Below are 16970 nucleotides of genomic sequence, written 5' to 3'. Positions count from 1 at the left end.
CACTCAAGAGATCTCAGGCTTCGTTGTTTTAGGGTCATGGGAGTCGTAACTAAAATTCATCTCCCTTACCCCTCTCATCACCCACAGCCTTGCTGCACTCAAAGGCAAAAACCAATATGCCTGCAATTAAGAACACTGTGTTAAAGTAATTACCAGGTTAGGTGATTAGATCAGATAGTATAATAAATCAAAGCTTCTCCTCACTGACCTAAAGGCTGCTCAGGGCAAAGCTCTCGGATGGGCAGTTTTTGAGGGGAGGCCACTGTTAGTGCTAAATGAGGAACAGCAGCTCCCAACCTCCCTCCTCTTAAAAATTACTAAAGTAATTCTTTAAAAAACCTTTCCAGAATGAAATCAGAATAATTCACTATGCTTCTCTGTTAATTAAAAGACCCCAAGAATATTGGTCCGGCATTACAAATTAGTGCCTGTATCTTAGATGGACATATTGTTGCAGTAAATCAGGCTTGCTGAGTATTTTAGGTTCCATTTATTTCTTATTGTGCCTCGCTACAATAAGCATTCATTTGTTTTGATTCTGTGCACATTCTGCTGATTTGGGATTGTAGACAAACTTCTCAATGAGCCTCTTTCATCAATTATTTAAAAAATAAAAATAAGAAATCCTATCAAATAGTTTAGCTTTGATAATTCACCTACAGTGATTATGTAAAACTGTCCATCAGACAACGATTGGTTTAAATTTTAGCATTCAGACAAATGGCCAGTTTTACTTACAGAAGCTCCTCATGAAACTGAAGGGACATTATATTTTGAGCACATAGTTTTGCAGACCTATGTTTTTCCCCAATCAGCATGCATGCATCTTTACAAAAGGACTTGCCAGAAAACCTAGGAGTAGGTTGTTATGTTCCCAATTCCTTACACAGATCAATGTTTCTCTGTTCATTCTAATTTGTGCTCTAATTTGCAGCTTGGAAAATAGCTTCCAACAACTTTTTCCTTTTAATTCAAAGCATAGTCTTTGTAATAGAGAAGAGCGCAACTGGTAAAAGCTTGGTTTTAATGATATATTTTTTTCTCAAAATCTCCTTTAAATCTTCAGAGAGATAACAGTTCATCATATTTAGATTTCTGTAGTCATCACTCTATAATGTTTCTTCTACTTTTATTTTTGATTCATTTCCTCAAAGTTGCTCTGGGCTTTTTTCTGATTGATTAGTTAGTAGGACATTAATAGAATTGTGCTAAAATACCAGTTTTATGGGGTTTTTTATTCATTTTTTAATCAAAGCTTATTTATGCGCACTCATAATGGGACTGTACACAACTGAGGCAAATATATATTGTTCTCTATTTTCTAATATTTTTTTCAGAATATTAACATCATGGTAGTTTTAGCATTGAAACAGACAACCTTTTATATACTTTAGGATGAAAACTGGTAACTGGAAGAGCAACAAGTTCCCAGCATCACATGTTAGCTCCCAGTCTTGCAAAGTGAAACACGTCAGTTCATTTTTCTGTTTGGTGAGCAAAAATCTAGCTGCACTGAAGTCAGTAGCAAGGGTCCTGCTCTTAGCAGGTCAGGACTACTCATGATATGGAAAGTTAAACATGCAGCTCAGAGGTGATGCCTAGAAAATGATATTTAGAGGTTTGCTTTTGGGAATAGGCTTATAGGTAAAGTAGATATGCAATAGAATAATAGTCCAGGGCAACAGCAAGGGTTAATCGATTTCTAAAAAGCCAGTCTGTGAGTAAGTTTATCCAAGGCCCGCTGTGTCTACTACAAGCAGGCAGCAAGCAGGCACAGGCTGGGAAATAAAAGACATGTACCACACTGTTCCATAACATAAGGTAGAACCAGATCACAGGGCCCAAGTGCAGAGCCCTTGGTTTTGGGGGAACAGACCAAATTAGGAGGGTACTGGGAAAGTCCAAATTAGGATGTATACATGTGATGGGCTTGTGAAACAAAGGATTATGCTGACAGGTCAGAAGTAGATGGTATGACAACAACAGCAAGACCAATCAGCAATGCCCAGAGATGAAAAGTCATCACAGAAGGAGAAAAGATACAAAAGGAGGGATTTCAGAGCAGCAAAGGGTCCCCAAGAGGGGAACCCGAGGTTACTATGGACAGAGGGCACACCATGAACCTGTCTTACCTACCCAACTGAAGGTGGATGAGAGTGGGATATGAGGGCGGAATGGATGCAAGGGGTGGAGGGGAAGGAAGGTGGGGAAATGGGCCTCAGACTCCAACCTCCAGGCTGCTGACATCTGACATTCAAGAGAGAACCTCAGGGTGAAGCTCGCACACTGGCCAGAAATACTTCAACTCTGATGACAGTTCTAGGACTGATAGATATAGAATTGTTTGCATTACTCTTATCTGCTATCACTGTATATCAATAAAACTTGACTATTATCAAATGGGAAGGCCATGGTTGGTCTGAGGGTTTTGGGGCCGCCCGGAACAAGGTACCTGGCATGGGCGACTGGTGCCATCTTAGTCAAGGGGGGCACATGGGGTCCCCCAGCAGCAGAAGTCAGTGGCCGGGAAGTAGCTGCAGTGCTCCTGGACTATCTGGGTCATAAATGCAGTGCCAACAAGAGGTATCTAACTCATTCAGCCCCATGGACCAGATGAGGAGCACGAGGCCAATTCCTGAGGGCCGATCAGGTCCATGGACTGGCCCCATGCGCTGGATCCAGAACTCGGGAGCAGTACAGTGAGAGTACACATGCAACATGCACCTGACTGGCTCTGTTCCCTATGTGTGCTGGCTTTAGCCCTACATGAAACAGACTGGTTCTTTGTACAACATGCACTATGTGGTATCGGGACATGGCATGCAGGGCCGCTCCGAGACCCACAGGCAACACCATGGGCCTGATGATAGGGTTCCATGGGGCAGATCAGTTTCAGTCAGAAATGGACCTATTTTTCAATTAGGAAAACAAAGAAATCACATCTCTTTTCCTGGAACTGGAACAATGTGTTTAGAAATTAAACCAAATGCAAACAATCTGATGCTGAGGGTGCAAGTACTTTTGTTACAGAACTAGAAAGTATTATTGATAGTTAAAATTAATTCTCATGCTAATATTATCTTCTAAAATGCCCCTTAACAGAATTTCAAAACAACAGTGGCAATAGTTTCTGAACTAATTCAGCCCTTCTTGTCCCTTGGTAGCATCATTGTTAGGAAATGGAAAGAAAAGCACTGCAGACAGAAAACAGTGACCATACAGTTCTTAAAGCAGCTGCTCAGTCCTGCTAGTGTGTATGAGTTAATGCACACAAGTCAAGACTATTCACTTGACTAAAGGCTCCAGGATAAAGGAAGCCTTTTCAGTAAATCACAGACTACTTGGCCACACTTAGTCTTCAAGTGAAGTGCTCCTCATGCAAGCCCCACATGTCCAAAAGGACCTGTGCTTCCACAGCCGCATGGCTCTGGACCACCTGCAAATAAGGGCCCTGTATAAATTAACACAATAAGGCCATATGGGCCCCACAGCAAGACTCTTTTCTGCATACCTCAATTTCCTCATCTGTAAAATGGGGAGAACAGTTGCTCACTTATGAACTCTGTTTTCAGTTCTTTGATGGAAAAGTGGTATATAGAGGGCAAATTATATTTTATACAATTTACCAAATACTGGATAAACTAAGGCATACTAAGTAACATGAAAAATATTATTAAAGATCATTGGGCCAGATTCTTAGCTTGTACTTATCAGCATAGGCCAATGGGTTTCTGTGACATGCAACAACTAACAAGGACAAACCACTTAAAACTAAAACACATGATGTAAAAATTCATGGACATTTAAAATATATGATATTAAAACTAAAATCATGATGTTTAAACCAGCAGAGAATCTGAACCAGTATTATGGTGTTTTGATGCAATATAAATGCCTTATTGTAAACATATATTGTACATATATATTGACATAATGTCAATTTATGCCATTTTCAAGTAACTGGAGTTGTTATAGCTAAACTAATAGTTAACTTAGAAAATACCTGTAATATTTTAGTAATACGATGTGTTGGCAAATGACTTGTAAATGGTAAATATCTGCTTTCTAATACTAGAAAGTCCTACCATATTTTCTAATATATAAAACATGGCTTTTCACACCAAAATGGTCTCTCAAAGTAAAGTACATCTTATACAATAAAGCAGAGGAAGTTAAAAACAAACAAACAAAACAACCACAAACCCTCTCAACAAAACAGATAATTGAAATTAGATACTGGCTCCTTGAAGACAAATCTAGAGATGCTGATAAGAGGCTGCAGGCTGGTGGGGCAGAAGGGGCCAGGGGGAATGGGTGGAAGGGGAGCATATGAAGGGAAAGAACTGTAGCAATCTGAACAGACCCTTAAGTGCTGACCCTCCAGGACTAGCCAGGGAAAGCTGCGGGATATATTGTAAAAGCACAACTTTAATAATTTTTTAGGGGGCTCATCTTACAGAACAGTACATCTTGTACACAGAGAATACAATATTCTGATGTAGTTTAATAGTAGGTCACTGAAAAGTGTTGTTATGATATTTGTTTTTCTCACTTTTGTGGATGTGTTCATTATGCACAGCATATCTAGGAAGGAAACATTTCCCTTTGCCTGATATGTGCTGCTACTATATGGAGTGTGTTAACAATAAAGGTTGCTGCCATGAAGGTAATACTGTTGCTTACTTGAGGCGGTACAGCAAAAATTGTGTGGGTGGTTAAAATCAGTTTCTCGTTGCAAACACAGACTGAATTAATACAGAATTATCAATCTGCTAGAGACACAGGATTCCTCTGACAAGTAATTATGCAACAAATGATTTTGCCCTGTTAATCTAGAATGAAGCCAGAATCATCATATGCAAGTAACCATACAGATAACAGATGCCCCACTTACTTTATGACAGCTTGGAGTTTCTCGCAGAGCACAGTGAGGACTGACACAACATCATCAGAAAGGGACTCTACTGTAGAACCTCAAAAAGGATGAACAAAGACCATTAAGTATGGCATTTAAATACACTTGTCCAGTCAAAGCCACCATCTCCTTAAGGACGTTCAAATGTCACCCAAATAAACTTATGCAAGTTTTGGGCCTTGACAGTAACTGAAGCAATAAGAAAAAAATATAATTTGGCTCCAATGACTTATGTATGATATCCGAGTATCTGCAAATTTATTTGGGTATGCTTTTTCCTGTGGTTTGTCTCTGTGCTGGTTTTCTGAACCACCAGAAATGTATGTAGAAGTGGGAGGCTCTGAAACTTCAAGAGAAACTATGTACATAAGACCAAAGGTCTGTATGGAATCAGTGGAGTCCATATGAGGTACAACAGTCTTCCAACACAGATCTGATTACATGATCAGGATCCAGAAGAGTTTCTAGCAACCAGGCAAGTAGTGAAGACAGAGTCCTGAGGAAACTGTTTTAAACTGCTGCTATAGTGGGATGAAGGTGCGACTCTTTCACAACCCCCTTCTAACTGAACTATGTCTCAGGACTGGCAAAATTTATGACAAATCAAAGAAGCTATTATATATTGCTTAAATCACCTGGCTGCCCAGCAGATAAGAAACTGCATGCCCATCTCCAACCTTCTTCTAGTATCTGAAGAAAAAGGCCTTAGAACATTGTTCAAATGTTTGGAGGGAAACCCACTTCACTGAAACACTTAAGATTGCAGAGATAGTATCTTATAATAAATAATTTTTGCTTTCCTGTATGCACTACTGTTCAGATGGTACAGATGAAGGTGTGATTAAAAATGTTGTAAGCTATCAAAGATCTGAAGGCAATGGCCAGTTCTGAAACTAACTGAAACCATTAATGGGGTACGAGCCACCAATAATGTAATCAATGATATGACTCTGTAGAGCAGTACTATCAAACTTGTTTGGTCCTCAAGGCTGGATCTAGACCATGGAGCTCCTTGTGGACTAGAACCAAAGCCATCTCTGGTAGCAGGCCAAGCAGTGATAGTGTTAACCAACAAGAGTACCTGAACTGCTGTGTTGGCTCAGAAAGCTGCAGAGATTAACATAGTGGTTGTTTACCCCATTGTCACCAAAACAAGTCTCCAAGGGGGCTCAGTAACCCAGAATGAAAAGACAGTGTGTTAACCCATGTAGCCCTGTGAGGTGCTGTGTCAGCTCAGGGAGCCATGAAGATTACTCCTGCCACCGCTGACCTCACCCCTACATACTGAGCCCCACCAGTAGCCTAGCAGGCTGGATGACACGGCTCTAACTGACATCCCTGTCATAAAGGACGTAATCACTGTGACCATGAAATATTTTGGTCACAGTGCAAGGATTCAATGAATGTAAAGAAATAAGGGAGAAGAAATTTTTTTTTTTTTTAGTCTTTAAAATAAAAGTGGCACAGATATACCTTGACTCATGAACTCCTGCAGAACTTCGTGATTTTCAGTTACCTGCTGTTGAAGGAACAGAATTAGTACAAGTGAAAGAAAATTGTAGGAATATCCAGCATACAAAAGGACTTAGAATTAACATGTAAAAGTCTTAATGTGGGGTTATTCTCAGGAAAGAGAGATGCAAAAATGACATCTTCTTTCTCAACATACTTGTTTCTGTATGTCAGGGTCATATCTGTATTTCTTGTAAAAAACATTCAAAAATCCAACATTTAAAAGCGATTCAAATTTAGGTGCCAAATTCCTGGTGAAAATAATTGGGAAATAAGCTCCCAAGATCTAGAGCCTTAAAAGTATTTAGGCACCCAACTGATTTTAGCAGGTGCCTTCAAAAAACACGTGCGCCCCAAATATTTATGTCCTGGTTACTTTCAATAGGACTTAGCTCTTAAGTCAGTTTGGTACTCTTGAAAAAAAAATGCATCCCTTGATCTCTGTTAACACTGTAAAGGCGGTATAATACAGTGCAGGGTTCCTGAGGTCCCTTTCAACCCTTATTTTGTGTGATTCTATGATTCTTCCCTGGAGTACAAAGAACTCATGGAAGACTCAGTTGAACTCCTGTCAGCCTCATCAGTTTGCCAGGAGCTACGTACAACCTGCGTAATGTCTATAAGTAAGGGTATAAGAACAGAAAGTATGCAACTCAGTTGTCAGTTTTCCATAGAATCAGTGGAGCTACTGCTTAGGAAAATAACATAAAATTACATTTTAAGAAATTCTTTTGACTTACAAACTAGCCACACTTGATATAGAAAATACAAATAAATGTATACAGACTCATTTTTGCAGCTATTCTACAGGATAAAACTAGACTCAAATTTCTGATTATTTAACCAGAAACTGAATCACTAAATTCACAAATGCTTTAAGAAAAAAAAAAAGAAGCACATTTGCAAACAAACCAAAAACAGCCTCACAAACCAAGCCAAAACATTTCTTAATTAATCTGTAAAATAGTGCTAACAAGTGCAAAAAAGGCCAAGATGATTTCAAAATTGTGCAGAAGTGCTTACAACCCCATCTGGGTAAAATATTAAACCTCCACCCTTCGAGGTTTTTAAGGCTCAGCTAAACAAAGCCTTGGCTAGGATGATCTAGTTGGGGATGGTCCTGTTTTGAGCTGGCAGTTGAACTAGGTAACCTCCTGAGGTCCTTTCCAACCCTCATTTTCTATGATTCTATGATTAAAGAGTAGTGCAAACAGCTCTCATACAGAGCAGGGCTGTCTAACTTCCAAGTGACTGGGAGCCACACGGCACATGGGCCATGTCACCAGGGAAATACATGGCCCGTGGGAAAGAAATGGGGTCCTTTGGGTCACCCACCCCGGCCCCGACCTTTGGCTCCCTGGGTACACCATACCATGAAGGTGCCCCAGGTCACAGGCTCTCCTGGCACTAGGATCCTGGCCACCACACCCCTGAAGTACTGGCAAGAAACAGAAACTAGAGGAGGGTCAAGGAGCTGGAGATCCTGGCTGCTGCTGCAGCTAGACTGATGGGGGAGCAGTGGCTGAGTGGGAGCCCGGGGCCCACAAATTAACCTCATGATAAACCTCATGCAGTCTACAGGCTGACAGTTGGACAGCCCTGCAACAGAGTTAAAATATTCCAGTTATTTTTGCCAATGAGCCAGACGGTTAAAAAGCCCTGTGGCTAAATCATATCATTAATTTGCTTCAAATCTTCTCATTAAAATCATAAAAATGTCAGCTATAGTTTCAATAGCTGAGAATTTGTTCTGTATGTGCAATGATTATTATGCAAGAACTTCAGTGCAAGAACAATTTTGCCTGGACCTTAGAATGATGAACAAAAACAGTAAGCAAGAGAAAAGTAAAAAGGAAGCAAGGTCAAGGCAATCTAACAGCAGCACAAAGCCTTTCCTGCAAAACAAAACACTGAGCCCGTCTGCTGGAAGAAAAGATTGAACAACACAAGGGTTCTGGCTCTGATGGAGTGTTTGCTAGGAGAGCACAGACTGAGCCTCACAAGAGAGATTGTTTTAAAACAGTAGTCATGTTGGAATGCTCAACTGAAGCCACAAGGTACAGCCAATAGCCACGGTATGCTGCATACAGAGACACCTGTGAAACACTCCACCATCTGCTTATAAAGGAAGACTCACTGTGTTCTTTTGCTTTTGCCGGAGCTGTAAAGTCAGGTCACTCAACATTTGGCTGAGGGTTGCGCGCACAGCAGTGTTAATACTCCGCTGGTGACAGCTAGACACATATGTTTCAATGCAAACCTGGTGAGGAAGCAAGAAAACAGCACATAGATAAGAATTAAAGTTATAAATATCCCATCCTGAATTAAAGTCAAGCTCTCAGCTATGCAGAAGATTTACTAGTTTGTGGAGGTCAGAACATTTTCAGCAATGTGACTAGCTAAAAATCAATTAAACATAAATAAGCAGCAGAAAATATGGCAGGGTATTTAAGTTTTATTTCTCTTGAAGTAGCATAACATTTTGGTTTTAAACTTTGGTGCTCTGGCACTTGCTTTACATAGTGCATGTTTCTTAAATATTAGTCCTATTGGTTAACTCCAGTGACATTGTCATGACACCAACAAGGACAAAATAAATCAGTATAGACCATCATTCTAAATTCAGCTTCCTAAACATAAAAATCATATTTTCAGCTGAGGCACAAAACCTTTTTTCCTTTTTAAATTATGTTGTCTCAATTACCATTGAAATGGGTTTTTGTATGAATTTCAAACAGCTCCTGTTATTAAGAAGCAACTGGCATCTCAGTTTACTATACATCATGATTTTAGCTTATTTTTTATCAGTATCCAAAGGTTTTCAGGTGCCCATAAGTGGAGAAAAATATTGTTATTGTTAATGTTGAGCAGAGTGTCTATTCTAAGTCTGTTGTTAGTTGCTCAGACCTTTTCCTTCAGGGATGAAATTTTTCATGCTTGATATGTGCCCAAAGGTGATATTTTGCGGACACATCAAATTGCAATACAGCTTGAATCCTGTGGGTGGGGATGGTGCCAACTGCAGTGTCCTTTATAAGATTTATTTTCAGAAAAGTGTCTCTCCAAAACCATTAGTAATTACTGTGCTGTCATTTTTGATGCAGGGACTCTGGTTTGATTATGGGGTAATTAGTGCCTCCTACTGGGACCAGATTATTGAACAGACTCCTATCAATAAACTGTGATGCAAATAAGCAACTCCACTCTCTTTGGTCTACAGCAAGTCCTCCTATTCTGCCTATGCACAGCTGTTATGCATATAGGCTTAGTCCCTGTTTTTGTAATATCTGGATATTCTTCAAGCAGCCACCATTCAGGTGCATAAGGGTTACATTCATTTTGAATGGGGTTACATCTTCCTTGAAGTGTGTGTGTGTGTGTGTGTGTGTGTGTGTGTGTGTGTGTTCATATTCACTCATGCCTATAAGCAGACTTTTTGAGAGAGACCATGTTCTAAAAAGGCCAAGGAGAGTAACAAAAGATTGAAAAGGGTCTCCTGGGCCACTGAGTCCAGTCCCCAATGATGATACCTTGTGAAAAGCCATTGGTGAAGGGACACCAGTAAAAATGCAAGAGCACAGGGCATTGAAGAGGTGAGCAATGGACACTTTGATCATTTCATGCATTCGGGGACTTCCAGCTTTATGACAGGCAAAACACAACTAAGAAAGCAAAACAGTGGGTTAGACAAAGTAACACAATGAGTTCAACAAGGCAAACTCCCACCATGTTGCCTTAATGAATAAAAGATAATAATCATGAGCATAAAATAACCTTTCATGCTGGAGCCTGGCAGATAGTAAATCTATGGTAAGTAACAAGATACAGCAATATTTACTGTAGCTTCAATACAAATAATAGCTAAGCCATGTACCCAGCGGTCTTCACAAATATTACCCCTTCACAGGACTGCAGCAAAATGAACAGGCAATACTATCCCAAATTTATGGCCAGGGAAGCTAAGGCTGAGGAAAGGGCCAATATGCCCAATGTCTACTAACTTAAGGGGTCTTTAATGTCAGTACCTAATTTGCATTAATTAGGTGTCACAGGACAGCCAGATGTCTGCACAGAGAACTCCCATCACAGGGCAGTCCCTGGGGTACATGGCCAGTTGAGACAGCAAAGCAGGTCCCACTCTGATATGTGGCATATCAAGGAAGGAAGAAGGCCTGCCAGAGAGGAAAGGGGTCAGAGAACATCTCCACATCATCTCCACATCTCCATCTCCTGGCTGGAGCCAGGTCAGTGATAAATCAAGGAGCCTTATCAGCAGGCAGGGGGAGCAAAATCTTACCTGGACTTTGCTTACTACACAGTGAAGGCAGCTGCTACTACTACTGCTGCTGCTGCAGCAGCATCAGCTTGTGCTCTAGCAGCCTTGTGGCACAGGCTCCCTGGGGGCTTGCCCCTGGTTCCCACTTTGCTTTCCTCCCCACCTCCCTGATATGCAACTGGGTGCAGGGCTGCTGCAGCATGAACTGGGTCCTGTGGCAAAGTGGAGGGAGGGGGAAAGGGCAAGTGCATCACCCCATTCACCCTACTCATTCCCTGCTCCTGATACACTGCTGGGTGCAGAGCTGCACCTGCCTGTTCCTCTGGCCAGGCAATGCATGGCTGCCCATGCCATGACAAAGTCCTGGAGGGAGTGGAGACAGGGATGATTCTGGCACCCCCTCAGTATTCAACCCCATTTGCACCCTCACCTTGTTACACTACTGGTCAGAGTACAGGTGCGGGGGAAAACTGAGTCCTCATCACTGGAAGTCTAAGGCCCTTATACTGTTCCAGGATTAGGTTTGCACAGGTATTTAGGCATCTGAAGATACAGGTACCCAATACAACCTGAAGATCAAAGGGAATTAAATCTCGACTTGGACACATTCTTTTCTAACAGTTATATTGGCAAATGTCCTCATGTAGATACAACCATGAGAGAGAGCAAGAAGAAGAAGAGTTTTTACTGGTATATCTTGTACCAGTAAGAACAGAATAAACTACTTTGGTAAAAAGCTTTGACCTGTATAACTGAATTTGTAGTAGGGTTTTGCATGTATAAAAGTGTCATAAAATATCACCCTTATAACTTGTGTGACTACAGTCACGTCATGTAGAAGTGCAGACCCGGCCCTTTGGAAGTGATAATGTGGTATAACCACTAGCAATGGGAGAATCAATTCGTTAATGCTGAAACAAAAGCTGACCTTTATTGAGAGATTTTAAATAGAAAAAAAAATCATCTGCATATTGTAAGCTGAATTCATAGAAGAATAGAAAATGTGATTTGAGGGAAGAATTATGGTTTGTGGATGTCTCTAGAGAACAGAACATGAAACATGCACTAGCATTCATTGTTTTCCAAGGCCTGTATAGTGCCTCAAAGATTGAAGTATTAGAGAGAGCTATTAAATCCTGTTTTTACTGTGTATATATGGTTCTATCTAGAGCACACCGATATATCACCAATATATTGGGCTTGACGCACCTTTGATTTTCACCAGTTTCTGACCTGTACAATAGAAAGTCTGACAAAGGGAAGCTGCAGCGATGGAAAGTAGTTGTAACTTCTCTTCCGCATGTGGAATTAAAGCTACTAGGGCTTAAACTACCCTGAAAAATGGGTAACATGAGTAGGAAGATCGCCAGTGCTGCTGGCCATTGATGCTGTGTAACTACATCTTCACGGGCATCTCACATGGATCCTTAGCAGCAGCAACCTAGTCTGAGTACAGGATTTTCACACTACTAAAGTGGCAAAACTAGAAGCTATACAGGCCATCCCAAATTATAACAATTATGTATTGTGCATGTGCCATACATACAAACCACTTTAGGAATGTCAGCTATGTCTACATCGTAAACTTAATGTTGCACTGCTCCAGGTGGGATACCCCCTCAGCTGACAGCATTGTTGTCATGTTTGTGTAGTACATATAGTAGGCCAACAGAGAATTTCAATGCTTTGCATTGGGACTGTATTTTTGCATCCCTTTGCAGGTAAATCTGGTTAGTTACCTAGGGGCTGGGGTGGCATGGGTGCAAGTTTAAGGCCACAGCAGAAGTGCTTATTGTAACGGCCTGTTAGATTCCAATGAATCTATGAATGCCACTAAATACCTTGTCACAAGGACATGAAAAAGGAAGGAAAGGTTAGTTACCCAGGTAAGCCTGCTTGTTTTCTTAGTTACCATGCTTCCTTTCCCTCCAAGATCAGGAGTTGGCAAGATCTGGCCTACAGCCCCATCAGATCCAGCCTGTGGAGCCAGTGGGCTTTGCCTGTGCCTGTGCTCACACTAGGGAGGACCAGCAAGGAAATGTGCTACGGCACAACAGGTGGAAGCTGTGCCTGCAACACTGCTGCTTCCCTTAGCCAAACCACCCCCTAGCTGTGGTACCCAGCTCTGTGCTTTGTGGGAAGCTGTGCTGCGGCTGTGAGAGGTGGTGCGGGATACAAGGAGAGGCAGCAGAGATGCAGCTTATGGCTGCCCAACCCAGACACAGCTTTCCAACCAGCTGGAAGCTGCACCTGCACTGCATCCTGGGAGCTGGAGGCTGGGGAATGTAGCACCCGGTGCACAGCTTCAGCTATCTGGCCTCACTGCGTGGGCAGGGAAACCCTCTTGCTACTGACATGCCTCCAAAGCCACTTGGTCCAGATTGGACCAGAGCTGGGTTGTCCCAGTTCACAACTGTAAACAGTTGCTGGCTGCTGCCCTAGATAGGAACACAATGATGAGGGATCAATTTATTCTTCAGATTTAGAAAGAAGCTACCTGTGTAAACCCAGTCATTGTTACTGTTTTTCCTCCTTTGTGCCTCAACTAAAAGCTAATGTTTCCAAGCTAGTTTGAGTAATTTCTTTTCAATACCCACTAATTTCACTTGCAGCTGTCCAGAAGGTCTTTCAAAACAAGTAGAGTACAGACTGATATTTCCATGTGTGATTGAAATGGAAAGAAGGAAACAAATAATGTTTTTATTTCCTGTTGCTCACAAGAACAGTTACTAAATGGGTTAAAAAACAAAGGAATGCTATCAATGAGTTTTCGAGCATTTTCATACAAACCTTGTCATTGCTCTACTCTGTACTGAACTCTGTATATGTTCCCTGCAACTATATTACAGAACTTGCTCTATATAGTTTTATATTAATTTTTAAATGCAACAGCCTCTACCAAACAACAGGGATGAATGTTCTGATGTGTCTGTTCCTTCCTGGATAAATGTCAGGCCAGTGGCTCATTACTTGTCATTGTGCAACTTGTCTGAAAATGCTCACTTACAAACAAATCTCCTCTTGGCAGGTGCATTTTTTTCCTGCAGCCAAAGCTCTTTTACAAATTAATCCAGACTGAAATTTAGTGAGAAAAAAGAAAGACTGATTCAGAGCAACAGGGCAATGCAATAAATCTAGAGATATAATAAATCCCTTTCATGGAAGCCTCAGGAGTGAGGCACACAGTACAAATGCACATTATATGCTCCACACAACTCTAATGGGATTGTGGTATAGTTTCACAAAAGAGGAATTTGGCACTATCTGGTGTCATAAAGTAAATGAAGCACACACATAATAATTGAACCATCCCTGAGAACCAGTTCACAATTGTGTGAAGTGCTGTGGCTCATACCAGTGGGTGGGAGTGAGCACTTAGCCCAACAGGTTTCACAAGTGGGTGAATGGAGAATGCTTGTACCCATGCTTTAGAAGTCCTAGCACTTGGATAACTTGTAGTCAGTGTATTGTCACATTTCTAATTTCTCTTGTTTCCTAAACATAAGCTAAAAAAACTTCAATAGCCTGCAAATAACTGAAGTCTACAATGCACTTGCCTGACTTCGGAGGGAAAAGGCAGTCCTCAGATCTATGCTCTTTGGTTCCCAGAAGTTGGAGGGGGTTAGGGGAGAGGGGCATGTTGATGGGCTGTGTTGGGTAGGGAGCAAGGACAGAGCTGGCTGTTAGAAAGGTAGCATTTACTGCGGAAACAGTGCAAGGGAAGTCTTTGATAAAAAGTTGTGTCAACAAAAGTTTTTAAAAAAATAAAGGGCGCAGTAGAGTGTGGGCTTCACACCAGAGTGGCAAGTTGCAGTGGAGTGGGAGAGGCACAGGGCAATGTAATATGGGATGCCTGGAGGACTGACCAGATCACAGCACGCTTGGTGTCAACCTCTAATACTGAATTGGTGCAAACCGATTCAAAATAGTATTTGATTTTGCAGGAACACTTTTGAACCATTCCAGGTGGATTTAGACTGGTTTAACAGGCTTGTATATCTGTCCTCTTGAAGTTTAAGCAACATTACTATTCTAAGTGTCATGTGTGTCCATGCTCCAAAAAGAATTTCCATCAGTAGAAAGTGCAGCTTCTAGTGCAGGTAAACAGCTATCATCCCTGTACAACTGCTAATCATACCTAAATATATATATAACAGTAACAACAGTAATATTTTTTTCCATTGAGAAAAGAGTGCAACAGCTATTCAGATTACTTCAAACCCAGTTCATTTAGGGAAGGCACGCTCTACTTGGTGGAAATAGATTAAATAAAACAAGCCCCATTAGGCTGGAAGTCACTCACCTCAGCAATCTTCAGTACTGAACTTCCATTCAGCTCAAAGGTAGAGGTGTATGTTATGCAGAGCAAAACCTTCAAGAAAAAGGGGAAGGGGGAAGATAAGGCACAAGAGCTTTAATTTCAATCACGTCTTTGTTCTGTGCTGTTTATATTACCTGTTGTGTCCCATCCCAGCCCCACATCTTTTTTCCAAATCCTCTTCTCCATAACTACTACCATTTTCCACAGTAGATGAACTCTTAACAGGTCATGTCAATGTTGCCTCTCAGCTGAGCCTTGGACTGATGCTTAACTGCCAGGCTAAGGCATGTGTGGGGCAAAGATGAGTGGGTGGAGTTTCCTTCACAGTGGGTGCATCTACATTGTGCAATTAATGCAAAGCAATAAACTCTGGAGCAGTTTGAGCTACAGTAAACTACTCCCAGGTACAGCATCTACACATGCACCTGATACAGCAGCAATTTGAGCCAGGGTGGAGCAGGCCCGGGCTGACAGGGGACATGGGGGTCAAGTGTAGCTTCCGGGTGGCAGCATAAGGGCTGGCTGAAACACATGTGTGGCTAGGCAGCAGGCAGGAGTCTGGTCTACCCCTAGCTGGGCTAACTAGGTGAAATTTACGCCCACAGTCAGTGTCTACACATGCATTTAATGACAGTAAATTGCCCTGGTGTGTAGATTAGTTTACTGTGGCCTAATACTGTCACGTGTGAAGGGCAATGATTTACTCTGCAGCTAATTAGTCTACTCCACAGTAAAGCACATGTGTAGACACAGCCAGTGAATATCTTTGGCTCAGCTGGGAATCAGTAGATGGCCTAAGCATCACTCATTACTGGTATGGAGACAGAGCAAGGGCAGCAAAGCTACCAAATGGTTCCCAGAAGTTCCCAGGAGACTTATCATTGTTGATACAAAGATGACAGAGGTAAAGCAAGCACAATAGGGTAAGTTATGCTGCTCTTTGTCAGTGAAGAAAGATGGTCCAGTGGTTGGAGTTCTAGCCTGGGACTTGAGATCTAGGTCTAGACCCTGTTCTATCATAGGCATGATTCAACCTTGAGAAAGTTACATTGGCCAGATCCTCACAGTATTTACATACTCAACTCAGTTCAATTTCAGTAGGAACTCAGTGTCTAAATACGCCTGAGGATCTCAGGTGCAATGCTAGCCTGGAGCTTCATGTCGGAGCACCCAACTTTTAGGTGCATGGATCCCTGAGTGAAATCCTGAGTTTGCCTTCCAGGAACTTCATACAGTACCCCGAGTGAATTAGACACCCCAGAAGAGGGGTCATAAAAGCCAGAATGTTGAGCTGGGAGCCATTTAGGTCAAGCATCAGCAGCTTTTGGTACAAGGAGTCATTTTAATGCAAGCAGAAGGCAGGCTGCTCCTCCAAATCAACTGCTAGCACTGCCACTGCTGCTTCCCCTGCTACTGCTGCTCCCACCCTCCCTACTTCAGCCACACTGACCTCTGATAGAAGCACTGCAAAAATACCCTGGCACTGAATCACTGCACTGCAGATGCCCTGGCTTCACAGGCCAGAGCTGATTGCTTGGTGGGCCAAATCTGGGCTGCAGGCCATAGGTTGCTGACCCCTGATCTAGGCTAATAGGAAACTCAGACTTGACCTTTGTTTTGACTCTCAAAGCCAATGTTCCTTGTCTCAAACCAAACTTCCTTGACTCTCAAAGCTAATCTTCTTCGGCTCAAAAAGTCTGAAGTAGCTTGCAATGCTCCATGCAAACCCTGACTACTTTCTCAAGCCAGAGGGAAGCAATGAGATGTATGGAGAGTTGAGATTTCTAGAAATGTAAGAGGAGGATTTTTTTCATATGGGAACCTCTAAGCACCAATACAAATAGGAAGAAAATATTTTTAGACAATCATTTGAATGTTGATCGTGTCTCTATAAGCTTCCACGGTCTCTTGCAGCCCTTCTGTTATCTATTTTCTTCTTTCACAGG

At 41.8% G+C, this 16970-nt stretch overlaps 1 protein-coding gene across 4 annotated transcripts in view; it reads right to left on the bottom strand.

The window, feature by feature from the left end:
* ARFGEF3 (ARFGEF family member 3) overlaps nucleotides 1-16970 on the bottom strand; it is a 152723-nt gene that overhangs the window by 70093 nt on the left and 65660 nt on the right. For 2 of the 4 annotated variants that reach the window (XM_059713482.1, XM_059713486.1), the window contains exons 5-8: nucleotides 15007-15075; nucleotides 8565-8687; nucleotides 6389-6434; nucleotides 4895-4973 (exon numbers count right to left, since the gene is read on the bottom strand). In XM_059713482.1, the coding sequence (XP_059569465.1) occupies nucleotides 4895-4973; nucleotides 6389-6434; nucleotides 8565-8687; nucleotides 15007-15075 (317 nt within the window). The remainder of the gene's footprint in view (nucleotides 1-4894; nucleotides 4974-6388; nucleotides 6435-8564; nucleotides 8688-15006; nucleotides 15076-16970) is intronic. The other 2 variants (XM_059713484.1, XM_019479549.2) reach the window with 1 other exon arrangement.

Source organism: Alligator mississippiensis, chromosome 1 (assembly GCF_030867095.1).
Source record: "Alligator mississippiensis isolate rAllMis1 chromosome 1, rAllMis1, whole genome shotgun sequence".
Lineage (NCBI taxonomy): Eukaryota > Metazoa > Chordata > Crocodylia > Alligatoridae > Alligator > Alligator mississippiensis.
Note: the sequence above shows the minus strand (reverse complement) of the source record. Positions and strands in the feature narration are given on the sequence as shown.